Source organism: Hyperolius riggenbachi, chromosome 2, assembly GCF_040937935.1.
Source record: "Hyperolius riggenbachi isolate aHypRig1 chromosome 2, aHypRig1.pri, whole genome shotgun sequence".
Lineage (NCBI taxonomy): Eukaryota > Metazoa > Chordata > Amphibia > Anura > Hyperoliidae > Hyperolius > Hyperolius riggenbachi.
This window is the reverse complement of record NC_090647.1, coordinates 2,723,935-2,748,462: the sequence shown is the minus strand read 5'-3', so window position 1 is coordinate 2,748,462 and position 24,528 is coordinate 2,723,935. Positions and strand designations below refer to the sequence as shown.

The following is a 24,528-nucleotide window of genomic DNA, read 5'->3' as shown; positions in this document are numbered from 1 at the left end:
CTGGTGTGTTCTTTGGACTTCATGGTGTTGTTGCTCCCAAGATTCTCTTAGACAACCTCTGAGGCTGTCACAGAGCAGCTGTATTTGTACTGACATTAGATTACACACAGGTGCACTCTATTTAGTCATTAGCACTCATCAGGCAATGTCTATGGGCAACTGACTGCACTCAGACCAAAGGGGGCTGAATAATTACGCACACCCCACTTTGCAGTTATTTATTTGTAAAAAATGTTTGGAATCATGTATGATTTTCGTTCCACTTCTCACATGTACACCACTTTGTATTGGTCTTTCATGTGGAATTCCAATAAAATTGATGCATGTTTGTGGCAGTAATGTGACAAAATGTGGAAAACTTCAAGGGGGCCGAATACTTTTGCAAGCCACTGTACATGTAACCTGGCATCAGGCCACCGGGGACCCTGATAAGGAGCTTTTAGCATCCCCCACAAGGTCCACCAGGAAAGGGTAAATGGTGGGAATTTTTAAAGGGACCGTAAGTAGAGCCATAAGTTGAAAATCTGGGCTTACCTGGAGCTTCCTCCAGCACAGGGGCGTCGCTAGCCCTGTTTTAGGGGGGCACGTGCCCCCAATCTTTCCTGGGGTGCCACGGATCTCCCGGCCGCCGCTGCCCCCTCTGTCAGCGGCTCCCTCCAGCCGCCGCCGCCGCGTCTCAGACCTCAGGATCAGGCGGCGAGCCGGCGACCAATCGTGCGGGCGCTAGGACCCAGCGCCCGCACTGATATGCGGAAGTGACATCACTTCCGCATATCGAGCGGGTGCGACCAGCGCCCGCTCGTACATCTGGTCGGGTCGCCGCTGATCCTGAGGTCTGCTGAGAGGTAGGGGGGGGGGGGGGGAGCGGCGGCGGCGGCGGCTAGAGAGGGGGCCTCCCTGTCACTCACTCACTCACTAAAGGGGCTCCCTGGCACGCACTCACTCCCTAAAGGGGCTCCCTGGCACTCACTCACTCCCTAAAGGGGCTCCCTGGCACTCACTCACTCCCTAAAGGGGTTCCCTGGCACTCACTCACTCCCTAAAGGGGCTCCCTGGCACTCACTCACTCCCTAAAGGGGCTCCCTGGCACTCACTCACTCCCTAAAGGGCCTCCCTGTCACTCACTCACTCACTCACTCACTAAAGGGGCTCCCTGGCACGCACTCACTCCCTAAAGGGGCTCCCTGGCACTCACTCACTCCCTAAAGGGGCTCCCTGGCACTCACTCACTCCCTAAAGGGGCTCCCTGGCACTCACTCACTCCCTAAAGGGGCTCCCTGGCACTCACTCACTCCCTAAAGGGGCTCCCTGGCACTCACTCACTCCCTAAAGGGGCTCCCTGGCACTCACTCACTCCCTAAAGGGGCTACCTGTCACTCACTCACTCCCTAAAGGGGCTACCTGTCACTCACTCACTCCCTAAAGGGGCTCCCTGTCACTCACTCACTCCCTAAAGGGGCTCCCTGTCACTCACTCACTCCCTAAAGGGGCTCCCTGTCACTCACTCACTCCCTAAAGGGGCTCCCTGGCACTCACTCACTCCCTAAAGGGGCTCCCCTGGCACTCACTCACTCCCTAAAGGGGCTCCCTGGCACTCACTCACTCCCTAAAGGGGCTCCCTGTCACTCACTCACTCCCTAAAGGGGCTCCCTGTCACTCACTCACTCCCTAAAGGGGCTCCCTGGCACTCACTCACTCCCTAAAGGGGCTCCCTGTCACTCACTCACTCCCTAAAGGGGCTCCCTGGCACTCACTCACTCCCTAAAGGGGCTCCCTGGCACGCACTCACTCCCTAAAGGGGCTCCCCTGGCACTCACTCACTCCCTAAAGGGGCTCCCTGGCACTCACTCACTCCCTAAAGGGGCTCCCCTGGCACTCACTCACTCCCTAAAGGGGCTCCCCTGGCACTCACTCCCTAAAGGGGCTCCCCTGGCACGCACCCACTCCCTAAAGGGGCTCCCTGGCACGCACCCACTCCCTAAAGGGGCTCCCTGTCACTCACTCCCTAAAGGGGCTCCCTGGCACGCACTCACTAAAGGGGCTCCCTGGCACTCACTCACTCCCTAAAGGGGCTCCCCTGGCACTCACTCACTCCCTAAAGGGGCTCCCCTGGCACTCACTCACTAAAGGGGCTCCCTGGCACGCACTCACTCACTAAAGGGGCTCCCTGTCACTCACTCCCTAAAGGGGCTCCCTGGCACGCACTCACTCACTAAAGGGGCTCCCTGGCACTCACTCACTCCCTAAAGGGCCTCCCTGTCACTCACTCACTCCCTAAAGGGGCTCCCTGTCACTCACTCACTCCCTAAAGGGGCTCCCTGTCACTCACTCACTGCCTAAAGGGGCTCCCTGTCACTCACTCACTGCCTAAAGGGGCTCCCTGTCACTCACTCACTGCCTAAAGGGGCTTCCTGTCACTCACTCACTGCCTAAAGGGGCTTCCTGTCACTCACTCACTGCCTAAAGGGGCTTCCTGGCACTCACTCACTGCCTAAAGGGGCTTCCTGGCACTCACTCACTGCCTAAAGGGGCTCCCTGGCACTCACTCACTACCTAAAGGTGCTCCCTGTCACTCACTATCGGGGTCCCTGTCACTCACTACCTAACTGGAGGCGCCTGTCACTCACTAGCTAACCTGGGGGTCCCTGTCACTCACTACCTAACTTGGGGGGGCTACCATATTAAGGGGGCATTCTGCCTATTTATGTGAAATGCTGTCTATTTATGTGCCTCATGACTGCTGAATGTGTCTTGTTGGGAGCCTTATGATTTGTTGGGGGCCTCATGATTGCTGAATTTGTCTTGTTGGGGGCCTCATGATTTGTTGGGGGCCTCATGATTGCTGAATTTGTCTTGTTGGGGGCCTCATGATTGCTGAATTTGTCTTGTTGGGGGCCTCATGATTTGTTGGAGGCCTCATGATTGCTGAATTTGTCTTGTTGGGGGCCTCCTGATTTGTTGGGGGCCTCATGATTGCTGAATATGTCTTGTTGGGGGTCACATGATTGCTAACTGCGAGACTATGGGAAAAGCTGAATCCTTATCATATGAGACAATAGCATTAAACCTACTTTTTTAGCGTTTTAAAACAGAAAATAAAACTGGGAGGTTCTAAAAAATTGAATACATTTTTCAGGAGTAGGATGGATGAAATTGTTTATCTTCACAGTTTATTTTCAACTTGGATTTTCCATAATGTTCATGTATGAGTTAAAACGTTTGTACAGTATTTAGTTTAAATTGCTGTTGCCACTTTGCGATAGATACCGGTAAGTGACTTTTGGGTTGCAGTTTGGGCACTCGGCCTCCAAAAGGTTCGCCACCACTTTCCTAATCTGATGTCCCACCATTGCTAGGTTCATGTAAATTTGTCTCCACCCGTTACCACACCTATATTCTGGTCCATGGCCCACCCATTTTTTGGTGCGGCGCGATAAGCACGCCACACAACGTGATCGTCATATTTTTGGCACGCTAGCTGCAGTGTGCTGAATTCTGCTGCCTACAGTATGTACAGTATACGCTGTTCTCTAGTGCTTGCACTGTGTGCTGATTTACCGCCAGTGTGTACAGTGTAAGGTGTTACTCTGTGCCTTTATTGATTGTAAACCAGCTGTATTGTATGCTGATCCCTGCTACTTTCAGTATGTACAGTATTAGCTGTAAAGCCTGGTACACACACACAATTTTGATTAGCCAATTTTAGCTCTGTTCATAAAATTCATTGTCTGTTGGCCCACTTACTGCACGGGGGTGGGAAATTGGGGGTCAGTGATTGACCAATCAAAATTGTATGTGCGTATACATCTTTGATCTATGCCTATACTGATTGTAAATGATCGAAATAAAGGACAGGGGGCTCCGTCCAATATTTCGATGGGCAGGCCCGTTATCCGTAGCTTACACTGCTGCTAAGTTCATGTACATTTGGCCCCACCCATGGCCACGCCCACTCACCGCATGGCCACGCCCATTTTTTGCCGCGGTACCTCCCCTCCTGCTGCCCACAGGTGCCACTGATCTCCAGGGACCCTAGAAACGCCCCTGCTCCAGCACCCCGTAGCCTGTGAGGTCCCCAGACATCCTATTGCTCACCTCCGTGGTCCCGCTTACAGCTCTGGTAATGCGGGGACTTCGGCTGAAGGGAGTCATGAGTCATCACGCCGGTCGCCGTAAGCCTCCTGCGCATGTGTGGTTCAGTCTTTACAGAACCACGCAGGACTCTTACGGTTACCGTTGTGATGACAGTGACACACCACGCATGCACGACTTCAGCCCAGAATTGCTGGATTACCAGAGCCGCCAGGGGACCACGGAAGGGAGCCATAGGATGCCGGGGGGCTCACTGGCTACAGGGGGCTACAGGGAGGCCCCGGGTAGGCCCAGATCTTCAATCCATGCCTCTGCTCAGGGTCTCTCTAAAGGGGCCCCGCATAGAAACTGGCTGTCCTGAGGGAGGACAGAAAAAGAATGTGGGGGGCCATGTGCAGACATGTCCTATAGAATTCTCCAGTGCTGCTCGGATACCCCTTTTCAAAATCTGAATAGAATTCGGATCCGGATACCTAGAAATAGGATATCCGAACCAGAATCGGAGATACCCGCCTGGATTCGGATATCCAAGTAGAAAACCGGAAGTGGCCTTTAAATTGCTTCTAAATGAGGCATGTAGCATCATGTTTTTTTTCAAAGGGAAACACTAATTGATGATGTGGGGACTTAAAATCCCCCCCCCCCCCAAAAAAAAATGGCTGTCAATTAACATCAGGCCTAGATTCCAGACAGCGGTCGTGCAGCCCACATTGTGTCCAAAGTCCAAGCACACAACTGGGACAGCACAGTTATCAGCCCAGACATTGCCAAAAAATTACACAGCAATTGTGTTAAGATTATCACCATGGCACCTAGTATTGGTACCACGGCTGTAAAAAAAAATGGAACCAGGCTTATTACTGAAGACGGAGCCAGGAGGTTGTGGTGGTAAAGGATAGTGGTAAGGCAGGCATAGTGATTCCCACTCAGCCACTTCATTTCCCCCTCTTGCCAACAACAGGGGCCAGGAATTCACCAACCAACCAAGCCTGGTTCATTTTCAGAAACGTCAGTCTGTCCACAGACTCTGGGGACAGATGAGTACTTCTCGGTGACCACGCCACCCGCCGCACTGAAGCACCTTTCTGACAGCACGCTGGAAGGCGGGCAGGACAGCACTTTCAGGGTGTACTGCACCAGCTCACTCCAGATATCCAGGTGCTTGACCCAGTACTCCAAGGGGTCCACAGGGTGGCGGTGTCAAGCCCGCTGTAGGACCCCATGTAGTCTGCCACCTTCCGGGTCAGGTGCTGGTTCTGGCTTTGATAGCCACATGTGCTGCAGGCACCTCCTCTGTAGGCAGCGGTACTGGCGTGGTGTAGAGCACCTTTGTCAGAGATAGCAGGTTTGTTGGGCACTTGCTGCTGCTGGATGCAGGCACCTGCTGCTGTGCTGGCTGGACTGTGACAGCAGGGGGGGTGAGAGTCTGGGGGAAGGTTTCCTCCAAGCGCCAAACCAGAATCCGCTGCAAGTCCATCATTCGGTGCACAAGGTGTCCTCCTACAGGCAGGAACTGAGCCAGATTCCCCTTCAGCCATGGGTCCAGCATCAGGGTGATCCAGACGTTCTCCCGAGCATGCATCTGCTTCACCCTTGGGTCATTGCGCAGGCACTGCAGCATGCGCACTGTCATGGGGAACATACACCATCTCTGCTGACACATCATCTTCGGCACCCCCAAGATAACAGTGCTGTCCTCCTCCACCTCTGACTCCTGAGCCTCCACCTGCTCTCTCCACCCCCGCACCAATGCAGCTGCACGCCGCTGTGCCTCCTCTTTTTCATGGTCAGGGACCTCCAACTCCAAGTCCTCCCCCTCCCCTCCTGCCGCACAGAGGTGGACTGTACAGGTGGCTGCTGCTCCTGCTGGATCAATGCTTCCTCTCCCACTTGCAGCAGAGCATAGAGGGACTTTTCCAGCATGCACACCATGGTCACCCACTCACACAGCGACGCACGGTCCCGGCTGACCATGTTGGTGGCCTCCAGGAAGGGTGCCAGCACCAAGCACACCAGCTGCATTTTTCCCTACTCAGCACTGAGGATGATGTCCGGGAGGTGGGTGGTGCTGGTACCGGACAAGGTGGCCTCCATGGTGGCTTTGGCCAGGAACTGGTTGACAGCCCGCTTCTGTTCAACCAGATGTTCCAACATTGCCAGGGTGGAATTCCAGCGTGTTGGAACGTCTATGATGAGCCGGTGCCGTGGGAGGTTCAGCTCCAGCTTGCACGGCTTCCAGGGACGCTGTGGCACCACCCGAGCGGCAAAAATGACCCACGGGTTTCCTTGCTGCTCCCAAAAGAGTGTCCATCCCCTTGTAGGTGTGCAGGAATTTCTGCACCACCAGGTTCAGGACGTGGGCCAGACAGGGGATGTGGGTAAGGTTTCCCCGCTGGATGGTGGCAACCAGGTTGGCCCCATTGTCGGCCACCACCTCTCCGATTTTCAGGCCTTTGGGGGTCAGCCAACTCTTCTCCTGCTCTGAGTTTGGCCAGGACGTGGTCTGCCGTCAGTCTGTTTTTCCCCAGGGTGACCGTCTCCAGCAGCGCTTGGCAGTGGTGGGTGGGCCTTCACGCTGCTGCTGTGGCAGGGGTGTTTGGCGGTGGGTATGCATGAGAATGGAACCGGATAAGAGGAACCTGTTGCACTTCCCCTGACCCTGCTGCGGGGTGGAAACACCCACTGGGGTGATGCTGCTGCTGCTGTGCCCAATGCTGCTGTCCCCTCCTCACCCACTTCCACCAAACTGACCCAGTGCGCGATGAAGGACAGATAGCGGCCTGTCCCAAACCGGCTGCTCCATGAGTCCATTGTCACATGGACCCGCTCACCCACCGCATGATCCAGCGCACGTTCCACGTTGGCCTTTACAAATTGGTGCAGTGCTGGGATGGCCGTGCTTGCGAAGTAGTGCCGGCTGGGGATTGGCCAATCTGGCGCAGCGCTCTGCAGGAGCACACGCATCTGGCTCCCCTCCTGCACAAACAAGTACGGGAGGAGCTGGGAGGACATGGCCCGTGTAAGCAAGCCGTTCAGCTGGCATATGTGTCGGCTGCTGGGAGGCTGAGCCCTGACCACAAAGGACTCACTCAGCAGGGTCTGGTGGTGGTGGTGGCGTTTTTGGCTTGCACGGGAAGCGGAGGAGGGAGCAGAAAAGACCACTGAGGAGGACTGGCTGCCTGAACAGGCCTCAGTGTCGGCAGGAGTGGCAAAGAGAGTTATGGTGCTCTGACCCCTGCAAGGGCCATAGTTGGAGGGGTTAGACCCTCTGCTCATCTTCAGTGGCACACATTACAAGTCACAAACTTGCTTTCCAGTTAGGGCAGGTGAAAAAACTGCCAGTTTGGGGAGTGCAATTTTCCTTTACGCCCAGAATGGGATGCTGACGCTGCTGCTGATTTTCTCCCAGTGGTGGTTGGAGCCTGGGGTTGAGTGGTGTGGCTGGTGGTAGTAGTGGCAGATGAAGCAGCAGGCTGTGGGTCACGCATTCCACGCAGGGCCGGATTTGTACTTCCAAGTGCCCTAGGCCAGCTGACACCAACCGCCCCCCCCCCCCCCATCAAATTCTCTACAACCCTCTGAGTAGCAATAACTGGTTTAAATGAGCTCCCCTCCATTTTGCTGCTCTGCCCCTCATTTGGCAAAGAAGCAGTGCATGCCCAAGGCATTCCCGGCCTCGGCTGCTGTGCACATCTGAGTGCTAAATTGCAAGGAGCACGAGTAGCCAGAGCATGTGCTGCTTCTTTGTCCTCTGTGTGACTGGCTACAGACAGTCAGAGCCACAAACAGGTGACAGGGAGCGGGAGTGACCAGAGCATGCGCTGCTTCTTTGTCCTCTGTGTGACTGGCTACAGACAGTCAGAGCCACAAACAGGTGACAGGGAGTGCGAGTGGCCAGAACATGCGCTGCTTCTTTGTCCTCTGTGCGACTGGCTGCAGTCAGAGCCACAGACAGGTGACAGGGAGTGCGAGTGGCCAGAGCATGCGCTGCTTCTTTGTCCTCTGTGTGACTGGCTACAGACAGTCAGAGCCACAAACAGGTGACAGGGAGTGCGAGTGGCCAGAACATGCGCTGCTTCTTTGTCCTCTGTGCGACTGGCTGCAGTCAGAGCCACAGACAGGTGACAGGGAGCGGGAGTGACCAGAGCATGTGCTGCTTCTTTGTCCTCTGTGCCACTGGCTACAGACAGTCAGAGCCATAAACAGGTGACAGGGCAGCGCTATTGAAAGAAGCTCATCCAAAACAGAGAACATGTGAGTAGAAGATCTAAAACTACACATGCTGACATAGATGTGCTTTAACCACTTGAGGACCTAGGGCTTTCTACCCCTTAAGGACCGGCCACTTTTTTTCCATTCAGACCACTGCAGCTTTCACGGTTTATTGCTCGCTCATACAACCTACCACCTAAATGAATTTTGGCTCCTTTTCTTGTCACTAATAAAGCTTTCTTTTGGTGCTATTTGATTGCTCCTGCGATTTTTACTTTTTATTATATTCATCAAAAAAGACATGAATTTTGGCAAAAAAATGATTTTTTTAACTTTCTGTGCTGACATTTTTCAAATAAAGTAAAATTTCTGTATACATGCAGCGCGAAAAATGTGGACAAACATGTTTTGGATAAAAAAAACCCCATTCAGTGTATATTTATTGGTTTGGGTAAAAGTTATAGCGTTTACAAACTATGGTGCAAAAAGTGAATTTTCCCATTTTCAAGCATCTCTGACTTTTCTGACCCCCTGTCATGTTTCATGAGGGGCTAGAATTCCAGGATAGTATAAATACCCCCCAAATGACCCCATTTTGGAAAGAAGACATCCCAAAGTATTCACTGAGAGGCATAGTGAGTTCATAGAAGATATTATTTTTTGTCACAAGTAAGCGGAAAATGACACTTTGTGAGAAAAAAAAAAAAAAGTTTCCATTTCTTCTAACTTGCGACAAAAAAAAAAATGAAATCTGCCACGGACTCACCATGCCCCTCTCTGAATACCTTGAAGGGTCTACTTTCCAAAATGGGGTCATTTGTGGGGTGTGTTTACTGTCCTGACATTTTGGTGGGTGCTAAATTGTAAGCACCCCTGTAAAGCCTAAAGGTGCTCATTGGACTTTGGACCCCTTAGCGCAGTTAGGCTGCAAAAAAGTGCCACACGTGGTATTGCCGTACTCAGGAGAAGTAGTAGAATGTGTTTTGGGGTGTATTTTTACACATACCCATGCTGGGTGGGAGAAATATCTCTGTAAATGACAATTTGTTAATTTTTATAACACACAATTGTCCATTTACAGAGATCTTTCTCCCACTCAGCATGGGTATGTGTAAAAATACACCCCAAAACACATTATACTACTTCTCCTGAGTACGGCGATACCACATGTGTGGCACTTTTTTGCACCCTAACTGCGCTAAAGGGCCCAAAATCCAATGAGTACCTTTAGGATTTCACAGGTCATTTTGAGAAATTTCGTTTCAAGACTACTCCTCATGGTTTAGGGCCCCTAAAATGCCAGGGCAGTATAGGAACCCCACAAATGACCCCATTTTAGAAAGAAGACACCCCAAGGTATTCCGTTAGGAGTATGGTGAGTTCATAGAAGATTTTATTTTTTGTCAAAAGTTAGCGGAAAAAGACACTTTGTGAAAAAACACAATTAAAATCAATTTCCGCTAACTTGTGACAAAAAATAAAATCTTCTATGAACTCGCCATACTACTAACGGAATACCTTGGGGTATCTTCTTTCTAAAATGGGGTCATTTGTGGGGTTCCTATACTGCCCTGGCATTTTAGGGGCCCTAAACCGTGAGGAGTAGTCTTGAAACGAAATTTCTCAAAATGACCTGTGAAATCCTAAAGGTACTCATTGGACTTTGGGCCCTTTAGCGCAGTTAGGGTGCAAAAAAGTGCCACACATGTGGTATCGCCATACTCGGGAGAAGTAGTACAATGTGTTTTGGGGTGTATTTTTACACATACCCATGCTGGGTGGGAGAAATACCTCTGTAAATGGACAATTGTGTGTAAAAAAATCAAAAGATTGTCATTTACAGAGGTATTTCTCCCACCCAGCATGGGTATGTGTAAAAATACACCCCAAAACACATTATACTACTTCTCCCGAGTACGGCGATACCACATGTGTGGCACTTTTTTGCACCCTAACTGCACTAAGGGGCCCAAAGTCCAATGAGTAACTTTAGGATTTCACAGGTCATTTTTGTTTCAAGACTACTCGTCACGGTTTAGGGCCCCTAAAATGCCAGGGCAGTATAGGAACCCCACTAATGACCCCATTTTAGAAAGAAGACACCCCAAGGTATTCCGTTAGGAGTATGGTGAGTTCATAGAAGTTTTTATTTTTTTGTCACAAGTTAGCGGACATTGATTTTAATAGTTTTTTTTCACAAAGTGTCATTTTCCGCTAACTTGTGACAAAAAATAAAATCTTCTATGAACTCACCATACTCCGTACGGAATACCTTTGGGTGTCTTCTTTCTAGAATGGGGTCATTTGTGGGGTTCCTATACTGCCCTGGCATTTTAGGGGCCCTAAACCGTGACGAGTAGTCTTGAAACCAAATGTTGCAAAATGACCTGTGAAATCCTAAAGGTACTCATTGGACTTTGGGCCCCTTAGCGTACTTAGGGTGTAAAAAAGTGCCACACATGTGGTACCGCCGTACTCAGGAGAAGTAGTATAATGCGTTTTGGGGTGTATTTTTACACATACCCATGCTAAGTGGGAGAAATATCTCTGTAAATGACAATTGTTTGATTTTTTTACACACAATTGTCCATTTACATAGAAATTTCTCCCACCCAGCATGGGTATGTGTAAAAATACACCCCAAAACACATTATACTACTTTTCCTGAGTACGGCGGTACCACATGTGTGACACTTTTTTGCAGCCTAGGTGCGCTAAGGGGCCCAACGTCCTATTCACAGATCATTTTGAAGCATTTGTTTTGTAGACTACTCCTCGCGGTTTAGGGGCCCTAAAATGCCAGGGCAGTATAGGAACCCCACAAGTGACCCCATTTTAGAAAGAAGACACCCCAAGGTATTCTGTTAGGTGTATGGCGAGTTCATAGAAGATTTTATTTTTTGTCACAAGTTAGTGAAAAATGACACTTTGTGAAAAAAAACCAATAAAAATTAATTTCCGCTAACTTTTGACAAAAAATAAAATCTTCTATGAACTCGTCATACACCTAACAAAATACCTTGGGGTGTCTTTTTTTCTAAAATGGGGTCACTTGTGGGGTTCCTATACCGCCCTGGCATTTTACGGGCCCAAAACCGTGAGTAGTCTGGAAACCAAATGTCTCAAAATGACTGTTCAGGGGTATAAGCATCTGCAAATTTTGATGACAGGTGGTCTATGAGGGGGCGAATTTTGTGGAACCGGTCATAAGCAGGGTGGCCTTTTAGATGACAGGTTGTATTGGGCCTGATCTGATGGATAGGAGTGCTAGGGGGGTGACAGGAGGTGATTGATGGGTGTCTCAGGGGGTGGTTAGAGGGGAAAATAGATGCAATCAATGCACTGGGGAGGTGATCGGAAGGGGGTCTGAGGGGGATCTGAGGGTTTGGCCGAGTGATCAGGAGCCCACACGGGGCAAATTGGGGCCTGATCTGATGGGTAGGTGTGCTAGGGGGTGACAGGAGGTGATTGATGGGTGTCTCAAGGTGTGATTAGAGGGGGGAATAGATGCAAGCAATGCACTGGCGAGGTGATCAGGGCTGGGGTCTGAGGGCATTCTGAGGGTGTGGGCGGGTGATTGAGTGCCCTAGGGGCAGATAGGGGTCTAATCTGATAGGTAGCAGTGACAGGGGGTGATTGATGGGTAATTAGTGGGTGTTTAGGGTAGAGAATAGATGGAAACACTGCGCTTGGGTGGTGATCTGATGTCGGATCTGCGGGCGATCTATTGGTGTGGGTGATCAGTTTGCCCGCAAGGGGCAGGTTAGGGGCTGATTGATGGGTGGCAGTGACAGCGGGTGATTGATGGGTGGCAGTGACAGGGGGTGATTGATGGGTGGCAGTGACAGGGGGTGATTGATGGGTGATAGGTGATTGGCAGGTGATTGACAGGTGATCAGTGGGTTATTACAGGGAAGGACAGATGTAAATATTGCACTGGCGAATTGATAAGGGGGGGTCTGAGGGCAATCTGAGCGTGTAGGCAGGTGATTGGGTGCCCGCAAGGGGCAGATTAGGGTCTGATCTGATGGGTAACAGTGACAGGTGGTGATAGGGGGTGATTGATGGGTAATTAGTGGGTGTTTAGAGGAGAGAATAGATGTAAACGCTGCGCTTGGGTGGTGATCTGATGTCGGATCTGCGGGCGATCTATTGGTGTGGGTGGGTGATCAGTTTGCCCGCAAGGGGCAGGTTAGGGGCTGATTGTTGGGTGGCAGTGACAGGGGGTGATTGATGGGTGATAGGTGATTGGCAGGTTATTGACAGGTGATCAGTGGGTTATTACAGGGAAGGACAGATGTAATTAATGCACTGGCGAATTGATAAGGGGGGGGGGGGTCTGAGGGCAATCTGAGCGTGTAGGCGGGTGATTGGGTGCCCGCAAGGGGCAGATTAGGGTCTGATCTGATAGGTAACAGTGACAGGTGGTGATAGGGGGTGATTGATGGGTGATTGATGGGTAATTAGTGGGTGTTTAGAGAAGATAACAGATGTAAACGATACATTTGGGAGGTAATCTGACGGCGGGTTTGCGGGCGATCTAATGGTGTGGGTGGGTGATCAGATTGCCCGCAAGGGGCAGGTTAGGGGCTGATTGATGGGTGGCAGTGACAGGGGGTGACAGGGGGTGATTGATGGGTGATAGGTGATTGGCAGGTGATTGACAGGTGATCAGTGGGTTATTACAGGGAAGAACAGATGTAATTAATGCACTGGCGAATTGATAAGGGGGGGTCAGAGGGCAATCTGAGCGTGTGGGCGGGTGATTGGGTGCCCGCAAGGGGCAGATTAGGGTCTGATCTGATAGGTAAAAGTGACAGGTGGTGATAGGGGGTGATTGATGGGTGATTGATGGGTAATTAGTGGGTGTTTAGAGGAGAGAATAGATGTAAACAATGGATTTGGGAGGTGATCTGATGTCGGATCTGCGGGCGATCTATTGGTGTGGGGGGGGGGGGGTGATCAGATTGCCCGCAAGGGGCAGGTTAGGGGCTGATTGATGGGTGGCAGTGACAGGGGGTGACAGGGGGTGATTGATGGGTGATAGGTGATTGGCAGGTGATTGACAGGTGATCAGTGGGTTATTACAGGGAAGAACAGATGTAATTAATGCACTGGTGAATTGATAAGGGGGGGTCAGAGGGCAATCTGAGCGTGTGGGCGGGTGATTGGGTGCCCGCAAGGGGCAGATTAGGGTCTGATCTGATAGGTAAAAGTGACAGGTGGTGATAGGGGGTGATTGATGGGTGATTGATGGGTAATTAGTGGGTGTTTAGAGGAGAGAATAGATGTAAACAATGGATTTGGGAGGTGATCTGATGTCGGATCTGCGGGCGATCTATTGGTGTGGGGGGGTGATCAGATTGCCCGCAAGGGGCAGGTTAGGGGCTGATTGATGGGTGGCAGTGACAGGGGGTGATTGATGGGTGATTGACAGGTGATTGACAGGTGATTGACAGGTGATTGACAGGTGATCAGGGGGATAGATGCATACAGTAAACAGGGGGGGTGGTCTGGGGGGGGGGTCTGGGGAGAATCTGAGGGGTGGGGGGTGATCAGGAGGGGGCAGGGAGCAGGGGGGGGGGGATAAAAAAAAAATAGCGTTGACAGATAGTGACAGGGAGTGATTGATGGGTGATTAGGGGGGTGATTGGGTGCAAACAGGGGTCTGGGGGGTGGGCAGGGGGGGGTCTGATGGGTGCTGTGGGCGATCTGGGGCAGGGGGGGTACAAAATCAGTGTGCTTGGTGCAGACTAGGGTGGCTGCAGCCTGCCCTGGTGGTCCCTCGGACACTGGGACCACCAGGGCAGGAGGCAGCCTGTATAATACACTTTGTAAACATTACAAAGTGTATTATACACTTTGTATGCGGTGATCGTCGGGTTAACATCCCGCCGGCGCTTCCGTATGGCCGGCGGGATGTTGCGGCGGGTGAGCGGCGCCAGGCGGAGGCGGAGGATTGCGTCACGGATGACGCGATCGCTCCGCCCATGCCCCTACAAGGACCGCCGCCATTTGTCAATACGGCGGTCCTTGCGGGGTGCACTTCCCGGCCGCCAATTGTACATACGGCGGTCGGGAAGTGGTTAAAGAGTGACAATATAGTACTTAGGGCAAGGCAAGGAAGGACAGATGAGTCAGTAGGAAGTTTTGAAGTTATTAAAACAGAATGATAACATTTATTAGCTAACTGTAAATAAAAACAGTGGGCCTTTGGCTTCTTCAGACTTTGTATATGTTTGTAGACTTTATACTAACAAGATGTTAAAGCGTACAACTATATATACATTCAGCATCAGAAGGAGATACATAGTTTGTTTTGCAAATATAAATAAATGTAATATAATTGCCATCCTGTTTCACTGATAGCTAGCTAGCAAAGTACAATGCTCTTCTAAAATGAGTCAGGAAAGAGTTAAACTGTAGCACACAGAATATTGCAGTCATTCCCTAGGAAAAAAAACAACAAACCATAAATCTAACAGGTCACAGGTCTTTAAAGAGGAGCTGTTAGGTATAAGGTCTCAGGGAAAATAAACACATATATCAGTAGCTAAATATAGGCTGTACTTACATTACATATGCATTTCACTGTCCACGTTTGGATTTCACAGAATTTTTATATAGTATATGCAGAGAATGATGCTCCTGACAGCTCATGGCAGGTTCCATGTTTGTCTGTCTCCTATGAAGCCAAATGTGCCCTCATGTCCTGCCTGCTTCCTGATCACAGAAAAGCTCGTACTGAATAACACAGTGTGCAGTGAATATTAATTAGCCATGTGGCTAGGAACAATAGCGGACTCCTGCAGTGTACTCTGCCCAGAGATTTATCAGTGCTGTGCGCTGGACTGAGTTACATGCTAGTGTTACTTGACCCTGTAACTTCTCATTAGCAGCCGAGGGGAGGGCCCCAGAATGCTTTGCAGTATGGTATGTGGCTTGCGTCCTCTTAAGAGCTTGGGAATAACAGCTTTGCTGATAAGCACACATCAAATGTAAGAGAGATTTTTATCTTCAGTAATGCCTTTTTGGCTTCCTTCTAAACTGTTTAACACAGGAGAATAGAGGTTTAAATTAGCTTTTGTAGCCTGACAGTTACTTTTTAATAGCTGACCAGACCAGTAATAAATCTGACAGCGCAGAGGGAGAAGATTCCTGTTTATGATTCTGAATTTGTGCATGAAAAAAAACTTACAGAACTCAAGAGTTCTGCTACTAAACCCAGGCTGGCACTTCTCACAGCAGCTTGTATGTCCCCACCATCATACAGAGGACATAATCAGCAGGTGATAACACATATTAACTGTCCTCAAACACACTCTACACAAGTGAGAGAGATGCAGGGATCTCTGGAATTCAGGCAGATCAGAGCAAAGCAGGGGAGATGATTTACTTTGACACGTGACCTCTTATCTCTCAAAGTCCAGCGCCCTGCTAATTTTTATCGCGCTAGGCCTTGACCTTTGTGACCTTCCCAGAAATCCGGCCCAATTTCCACGCCCACTGCTGCTCCTGCCAATGTCAGCGATGCTGATCCTCCGTGCCAGAACCACTGATGCATCCTCCTCCTCCTCCTCAGAGCTGACATCCCCCTCCTGTGGATGGTAGTCCTGGTCCTTCATCTCATCATCAACATCAAACTCCCCCTCCTTGAACAACTGCTGGGATGATGAGCCCGCCCTAAACTCATCTTCTGCTGACACATCACAGACGACGGACTCCCCCTCCCCCAACAATTACTGTCAGCATCTGAGACTCCTCCACATAGCCCATTGCGCCCAGAATGTCTTTTGTAGAGGTGGTGGTGGCCTGCTCATTCACCATCAGCTGCATCACAGGCTCGGCGTCTTTCTCCTCCAATTTGCACCACCAACCCTGCTGGAAAATGACAGCTACATGCTGCTGTGTCTCCGCAGTGTGACTCCCCCTAACAGCTGCACGGCCAGTGGCTAGCGGCGGAATGGAAACTGACGCGGCAGAACTGCTGACGAAGGCCGCAATGTTGCTGCTACCTCTCTTCTTAGCCTTGCTGACCCTCCCCCGGCTGCCAGTGCCAGCAGACATAGTACAAGATATGTGTTGTGATGTCACAGATGATGTGGGATACGTGTACTTTATTAATATCAGGCTTGGACTTTGGATAAAATCAGCACAGAGTGACAGACAGCAGAGTAGAAGACACACTGACACTGCTCAGCAGCACTGCAGTAATCTGTAGTAGCTAGTAGTACAACTAACTAGCACTGCAGTAACTACACAATAACACAGTAATCCTACCTATACTGTAGCTAGCTAAGGCTAATAGCAGGCCAGCAGCAGGAGGCCTGGACTGTGTGCACAGCACACACACAGACACAGGACCTAACTAGCAGGCAGCTGAAAGTCTGACTGACTGACACTGACAAATTACACAAGCTAACTATAACACAATATAACAGTAGTGTAGTGAAGGTGTTTCCACTCAAACGCTGGGTTTAACAGTGTGATACTGCACTTGCTTAGCCAAACAGCACTGGAGAATGTCTCACGGTGTGCAGTCACAAGCAAGGACGATTTTTAACAATGCCCCCTCCTTATTTACAGGGGGGGGGGGGGGGGGGGGGGGGCTGGCCACGGTTCCACTCTGTGATTGGTTGCTTGGGCTTAGGTTGGGAGCCCTCTGATTGCCTCAATGACATCATGGACGTCATCTCCATGGTTACAGTACCCGGATTTGGATATCTGACCTTAGTATCCGACCGGATTCCGGATTTCAGAAAGATATCTGCAATAACTCGGATAGCGCTATTCGGATATGGCCCCGGGTATCCGGAATCCGAATCCAATTCGGATAGTGGAAAAAGTTCGGATTATCTTGGTAACTCGGATATCCAAAATCTTGCTGAGCAGCACTGGAAATCTCATCCTATGAGGTTAGGGGACGGAGTAACCCAGCTGTTATGATGTCATGGGGGCACCAGGAAAGAGGAAGAAGAAAAGATTCCGAGCGTGACAAGTGATGCTGTTATCTTACAGATGTTCCTGACTCGGGTGTGGTGGGGAAAGCTGTCCGTGGAAAATGGCTTCTTCCAGCTGTTACTGTGTATGGTCCTCATCCCTCTCATATACAGCGGCCTCATCAGCTACAGGTCAGTCTGCTACAATGTGCTGCTGTTATACCTCGTAGTAAACACAAATATTATTACCGTACTCCAACCAGGTACCTCGTTCCCATATGGCCACACATGGACCATGTCCTGCCTATTGCCTACAGCCATACACACGTACGCTGCTGTCACACAGGGCCACCATCAAGGTAGTACAACTAGTACTGCTCTATGGGGCCCGTGCAGAGTCTGGGGCCCGAACAGTGGACACGCCCCACACACACATTGCACAATCACACTACATATACACATATGAACATGTGCAGAGACACAGGGCCGGTTCAAGGGGCCTTGTGGCCCTGGGGCAAGCTTCAGCGTTACCCCCCCCCCCCCCCCATTACCCCTCTGCTCCCTGGGGCGGGCAGTGGCTGCACTCAGAGACACGCTTCCTTCCTTCTCTATGACCTGGCGTGATGCGCCGGAGTGCAGCCAGTGCCGCCCGCACACCCGCCGGGAATAAGGTATTATGGCTGCTAATATATTTGCAGCAGGGCCCCGGGAAGCAGTGCGAGCAGGGGGGTGAGAAAATATCGCAGGGTTTTGCCTCTATGGTAGCGCCGCCCTGCAGAGACACACTTTTGGTGGCTTGCCCTCTTGCTTTTGTCACAGTGACCAGATTTCTGTCCAGACATCACCTTCAGCAGCTTCCAGTGTTACTGCCGCTTTTGTTGTGTTGGAACAACTGATGTATCGTATATCCCTCATCTCTCTTCTGTAGGACAGGATTTGAAAATTCCTTGCCACGCTTCAGAGAGAGTCCAGAGCGCAGGAATCAGAGCATGCATCAGGACCCCAGGCTCCGCATGACATACAAGAAATCCAGCGGGTGAGGTGGCAGAGAGATACCAGCTACATAATTACCAGTAACCAGGAAATCATTGCTGTGTAGAGGATCATCCACAAAGCAGCCGTGGACTTCCAATAATGGAAGGTGGTAGAATGAGGTCTCTCTGGTTGGGGTGGTGGGTCTCTAATAATGGAAGGTGGTAGGATGAGGTCTCTGGTTTGGGGTGGTGGGTCTCTAATAATGGAAGGTGGTAGAATGAGGTTTCTCTGGTTGGGGTGGTGGGTCTCTAATAATGGAAGGTGGTAGAATGAGGTCTCTCTGGTTGGGGTGGTGGATCTCTAATAATGAAAGGTGGTAGAATGAGGTCTCTCTGGTTGGGGTGGTGGGTCTCTAATAATGGAAGGTGGTAGGATGAGGTCTCTCTGGTTGGGGTGGTGGATCTCTAATAATGGAAGGTGGTAGAATGAGGTCTCTCTGGTTGGGGTGGTGGGTGTCTAATAATGGAAGGTGGTAGAATGAGGTCTCTGGTTGGGGTGGTGGGTCTCTAATAATGGAAGGTGGTAGAATGAGGTCTCTCTGGTTGGGGTGGTGGGTCTCTAATAATGGAAGGTGGTAGAATGAGGTCTCTCTGGTTGGGGTGGTGGGTCTCTAATAAGGGAAGGTGGTAGAATGAGGTCTCTCTGGTTGGGGTGGTGGGTCTCTAATAATGGAAGGTGGTAGAATGAGGTGTCTCTGGTTGGGGTGGTGGTTGTCTAATAATAGAAGGTGGTAGAATGAGGTCTCTCTGGTTGGGGTGGTGGGTGTCTAATAATGGAAGGTGGTAGAATGAGGTCTCTCTGGTTGGGATGGTGGGTCTCTAATAATGGAAGGTGGTAGAATGAGGTCTCTCTGGTTGGGGTGGTGGGTCTCTAATAATGGAAGGTGGTAGAATGAGGTGTCTCTGGTTGGGGTGGTGGGTGTCTAATAATGGAAGGTGGTAGAATGAGGTCTCTCTGGTTAAGGTCGTGGGTCTCTAATAATGGAAGTTCGTAGAATGAGGTCTCTCTGGTTGGGGTTGTGGACCTCCAATAAGGGAAGGTGGTAGAATGAGGTCTCTCTGGTTGGGGTGGTGGGTGTCTAATAATGGAAGGTGGTAGAATGAGGTCTCTCAGGTTGGGGTGGAGGATCTCTAATAATGGAAGGTGGTAGAATGAGGTCTCTCTGGTTGGGGTGGAGGACCTCTAATAATGGAAGGTGGTAGAATGACGTCTCTCTGGTTGGGGTGGTGGGTGTCTAATAATGGAAGGTGGTAGAATGAGGTCTCTGGTTGGGGTGGTGGGTCTAATAATGGAAGGTGGTAGAATGAGGTCGCTCTGGTTGGGGTGGTGGGTGTCTAATAATGGAAGGTGGTAGGATGAGGTCTCTCTGGTTGGGGTGGTGGGTCTCTAATAATGTGGTAGAATGAGGTCTCTCTGGTTGGGGTGGAGGACCTCTAATAATGGGAGGTGGTAGAATGAGGTCTCTCTAGTTGGGGTGGAGTACCTCTAATAATGGAAGGTGGTAGAATGAGGTCTCTCTGGTTGGGGTGGTGGGTCTCTAATAATGGAAGGTGGCAGAATGAGGTCTCTGGTTGGGGTGGTGGGTCTCTAATAATGGAAGGGAGGGTCGTAGAATGAGGTATCTCTGGTTTGGGAAGTGGACTTCTAATAATGGAAGGTGGTAGAATGAGGTCTCTCTCATCGGGGTGGTGGGTGTCTAATAATGGAAGGTGGTAGAATGAGGTCTCTCTCATCGGGGTGGTGGGTGTCTAATAATGGAAGGTGGTAGAATGAGGTCTCTCTCATCGGGGTGGTGGGTGTCTAATAATGGAAGGTGTTATGATTTCTCCCTCAGGCCTAAACCATACAGCTGTTTCTGGAAGCTGAAGGCTTTCTTCAATGCTCCCATTGTCAAGTTCTACTATAATGTTGTGGCCTACATCGGATTCCTGTGGCTCTTTGCCTATATCCTGATGATTGATTTCCAGCCATCTCCGTCATGGAAGGAATATCTCATGTATGTTTGGGTCTTCTCCATCTTCTGTGAAGAGTTACAACAGGTAAGTGCCCCCGTATACAACATTAGTCATTTCTTCAGCATGACCCTTCCAGGGTGTCCGTCCTGCTTAATTTCCTTGCTTTACTTTAGAATTACCCCTCTAGTATTGTTTTCTCATCTCCTCTCCTCTTTTCTTCTATCATCTCTACTTCTGTCCACTCATCTCTTCCTCTCTGGGACAAACATTATTATTTATTATTATTTCATATTTATATAGCACCGACATCTTCCGCAGCGCTGTACAAAGTATATATATATATATATAGTCTTGTCCGCCAATAACATCTGACTACGCTACTGTAATGCTGGGGGGGCATACTTTCTGACCACCCAGCACAACAAGGGTAAGTAGCTGGATAATGAAAGAGGCTGCACAGGTTGCCCAGAACAACTGCAGCTCTGGGCTTCTGATATCGCTACAAATAGACACAATGGCAGCGCAGTGCGATCAGGGGTGCTCGGATACCCATTTTCAATATCCGAATTGATCCGGATACCCAGATATCCGGATTGGATATCCGAATCCGAACGTTCAGATATCTGCATTCATGTGGATATCCGAACGCATTATCCGGGTGGATTCGGATATCCGGATAGAAAAAATGGAAATGCCCTTTAAATTGCTTTAAAACAGTTTTTAGAGTAAATGAGGCATGTAGCATCATTATTTTTTTAAAGGGGAACACTAATTGATGATGTGGGAACTTAAAATACACCCCCCCCCCCCCAAAGAAAAATGGCTGTTAATTAACATCAGCCCTAGGTTCCAGACAGCAGTCGTGCTGCCCACAGTGTGTCCAAAGTCCAACCGCACAACTGGGACATGGCAGTTTTCAGCCAAGACACCTCTAAAAAATTACGCAGCAATTGTGTTTTGGGTTAAATATAGGTGGTATCAGTGGCCTGTGGTACCCTGGCCTGGCGGTGGGAGCTGCACAGGCAGCAGGGGCAGGGCAATGCAGCAGCAGCAGGTGTAACGTGTGGCAGGAGCATGCTGGACGTGGCACATGGCAATTGGCAATTGGCACTTAGCACGTGTCACTTGCCAAGTGTCACGTGGCACTTGCCAAGTGTCACGTGGCACTTGACACGTGCCAAGTGGCGAGTGACAGTCAGACAGCAGAGGAGAAGACACTAGTGCACACTAACTGTCACACTGGCACTGCTCACAGCACAGCAGTTCTGTAGAAAGCTAACACAGTAGTACCAGTGTTGCTCATTCGGATTCCGGATATCCGGGTAACCCGGATATCCGAACTTTTTTCAGCTATCCGCCCGGATTCGGATTCCCGGATACCTTGGCCCAAATCCGGATAGCTGTCCGCGGATTTCTGGTCGCATACCCGGATATCCGCGGATATCCGGATCCGGGTACTTGTTACCATGGAGATGACGTCCATGACATCATTGAGCCAATCAGAGGCTCCCAGCCTAAGCCCAAGCAACCAATCACAGAGGGGAACCTGGGCCAGTCCCTCCTGTATATAAGGAGGGGGCCATGATGAGAATCTCGTCCTTGCTTTGTGACTGCCACTGAGAGACATTCTCCAGTGTGTTTGGCTGAAGCAAGTGCATTATCTGAGTGATAAACCCAGCGCTTTTACACACAAACACCTGTCCTATAATTCTGTTGTTTTGTTGTTAAGCTAGTAGTGTGTTGTATTGTGATTGTAGTTAGTGTGTGTCAGTCACTGCTGCCTGAGAGCTGTGACAGTCTCTGCTGCCTGAGAGCTGTGACAGTCTCTGCTGCCTGTGAGCTGTGGTAGTCTCTGCTGCCTGTGAGCTGTGGTAGTCTCTGCTGTCTGTGAGCTGTGACAGTCTCTGCTGTCTGTGAGCTGTGACGGTCTCTGCTGTCTGTGAGCTGTGTCAGTCTCTGCTGTCTGTGAGCTGTAACAGTCTCTGCTGTCTGTGAGCTGTGACAGTCTCTGCTGTCTGTGAGCTGTGATAGTCTCTGTTCTCTGTGAGCTGTGACAGTCTCTGCTGCCTGTGAGCTTTGACAGTCTCTGCTGCCTGTGAGCTGTGTCAGTCTCTGCTGTCTGTGAGCTGTGATAGTCTCTGTTCTCTGTGAGCTGTGACAGTCTCTGCTGCCTGTGAGCTTTGACAGTCTCTGCTGCCTGTGAGCTGTGTCAGTCTCTGCTGTCTGTGAGCTGTGACAGTCTCTGCTGTCTGTGAGCTGTGACAGTCTCTGCTGTCTGTGAGCTGTGACAGTCTCTGCTGCCTGTGAGCTGTGATAGTCTCTGCTGTCTGTGAGCTGTGACAGTCTCTGCTTTCTATGAGCTGTGACAGTCTCTGCTGCCTGTGAGCTGTGACAGTCTCTGCTGTCTGTGAGCTGTGACAGTCTCTGCTGTCTGTGAGCTGTGACAGTCTCTGCTGTCTGTGAGCTGTGACAGTCTCTGCTGTCTGTGAGCTGTGACAGTCTCTGCTGTCTGTGAGCTGTGACAGTCTCTGCTCTCTGTGAGCTGTGACAGTCTCTGCTGTCTGTGAGCTGTGACAGTCTCTGCTCTCTGTGAGCTGTGACAGTCTCTGCTGTCTGTGAGCTGTGACAGTCTCTGCTGTCTGTGAGCTGTGACAGTCTCTGCTGTCTGTGAGCTGTGACAGTCTCTGCTGCGTGTGAGCTGTGACAGTCTCTGCTGCCTGTGAGCTGTGACAGTCTCTGCTCTCTGTGAGCTGTGACAGTCTCTGCTGTCTGTGAGCTGTGACAGTCTCTGCTGTCTGTGAGCTGTGACAGTCTCTGCTGTCTGTGAGCTGTGACAGTCTCTGCTGTCTGTGAGCTGTGACAGTCTCTGCTGTCTGTGAGCTGTGACAGTCTCTGCTGTCTGTGAGCTGTGACAGTCTCTGCTGTCTGTGAGCTGTGACAGTCTCTGCTGTCTGTGAGCTGTGACAGTCTCTGCTGTCTGTGAGCTGTGACAGTCTCTGCTGTCTGTGAGCTGTGACAGTCTCTGCTGCCTGTGAGCTGTGACAGTCTCTGCTGCCTGTGAGCTGTGACAGTCTCTGCTGCCTGTGAGCTGTGACAGTCTCTGCTGCCTGTGAGCTGTGACAGTCTCTGCTGCCTGTGAGCTGTGACAGTCTCTGCTGCCTGTGAGCTGTGACAGTCTCTGCTGCCTGTGAGCTGTGACAGTCTCTGCTGTCTGTGAGCTGTGACAGTCTCTGCTGTCTGTGAGCTGTGACAGTCTCTGCTGTCTGTGAGCTGTGACAGTCTCTGCTGTCTGTGAGCTGTGACAGTCTCTGCTGTCTGTGAGCTGTGACAGTCTCTGCTCTCTGTGAGCTGTGACAGTCTCTGCTCTCTGTGAGCTGTGACAGTCTCTGCTGCCTGTGAGCTGTGACAGTCTCTGCTGCCTGTGAGCTGTGACAGTCTCTGCTGCGTGTGAGCTGTGACAGTCTCTGCTGTCTGTGAGCTGTGACAGTCTCTGCTGCCTGTGAGCTGTGACAGTCTCTGCTGCGTGTGAGCTGTGACAGTCTCTGCTGTCTGTGAGCTGTGACAGTCTCTGCTGCGTGTGAGCTGTGACAGTCTCTGCTGCGTGTGAGCTGTGATAGTCTCTGCTGTCTGTGAGCTGTGACAGTCTCTGCTGTCTGTGAGCTGTGATGGTCTCTGCTGTCTGTGAGCTGTGACAGTCTCTGCTGTCTGTGAGCTGTGACAGTCTCTGCTCTCTTTGAGCTGTGACAGTCTCTGCTGTCTGTGAGCTGTGACAGTGTCTGCTGCAGCCTGCAGCCGCTCTGCTAGTTCGGTGTCTGTGTCTGTGTGTGCTGTTTGTGCACATAGGCCAGGCCTGTGCTATTGCCTTAGCTACACAGTATAGTTTAGGGCATAGGGAGGATTACTGTATATTGTGTAGTTATTCAGTACTGCAGTGCTAGTTGTTAGAGTAGTACCGTCTGTGTGACTGCTGCATTTCTGCTGTGCTGCTGACTGAGTGTCAGTGTGACAGACCGTCCGTTAGTGTGCACACTGTGTTCTACTGTGCTCTGTGTCACCCCCCGATTTGAATAAAGTGCAAGTACCCCACATCCATCTGTTGACATCATCAAAACTTGCACTATGTCTGCTGCCACTGGCAGCCGGGGGAAGGCCATGAAGGCCAAGAAGAGAGGGAACATTGCTGGCACCGTCACCACCAGCAGTGTCCATTCCGCAGCTAGCCACTGGCCGTGGGTGCCCAGCTGATAGGGGGAGTCACGCTGCAGAGGCGCATCAGCGTGTAGCGGCCATTTTTC

The 24,528-nt window shown here is 50.7% G+C and overlaps 1 protein-coding gene across 1 annotated transcript in view; it reads left to right on the top strand.

The window, feature by feature from the left end:
• Positions 1–24,528, top strand: part of TRPM2 (transient receptor potential cation channel subfamily M member 2) — a 539,198-nt gene that overhangs the window by 235,134 nt on the left and 279,536 nt on the right. Inside the window, exons 15-17 of the mRNA XM_068263660.1 lie at positions 17,323–17,435; positions 18,172–18,279; positions 20,113–20,317. Of these exons, the coding sequence (XP_068119761.1) occupies positions 17,323–17,435; positions 18,172–18,279; positions 20,113–20,317 (426 nt within the window). The remainder of the gene's footprint in view (positions 1–17,322; positions 17,436–18,171; positions 18,280–20,112; positions 20,318–24,528) is intronic.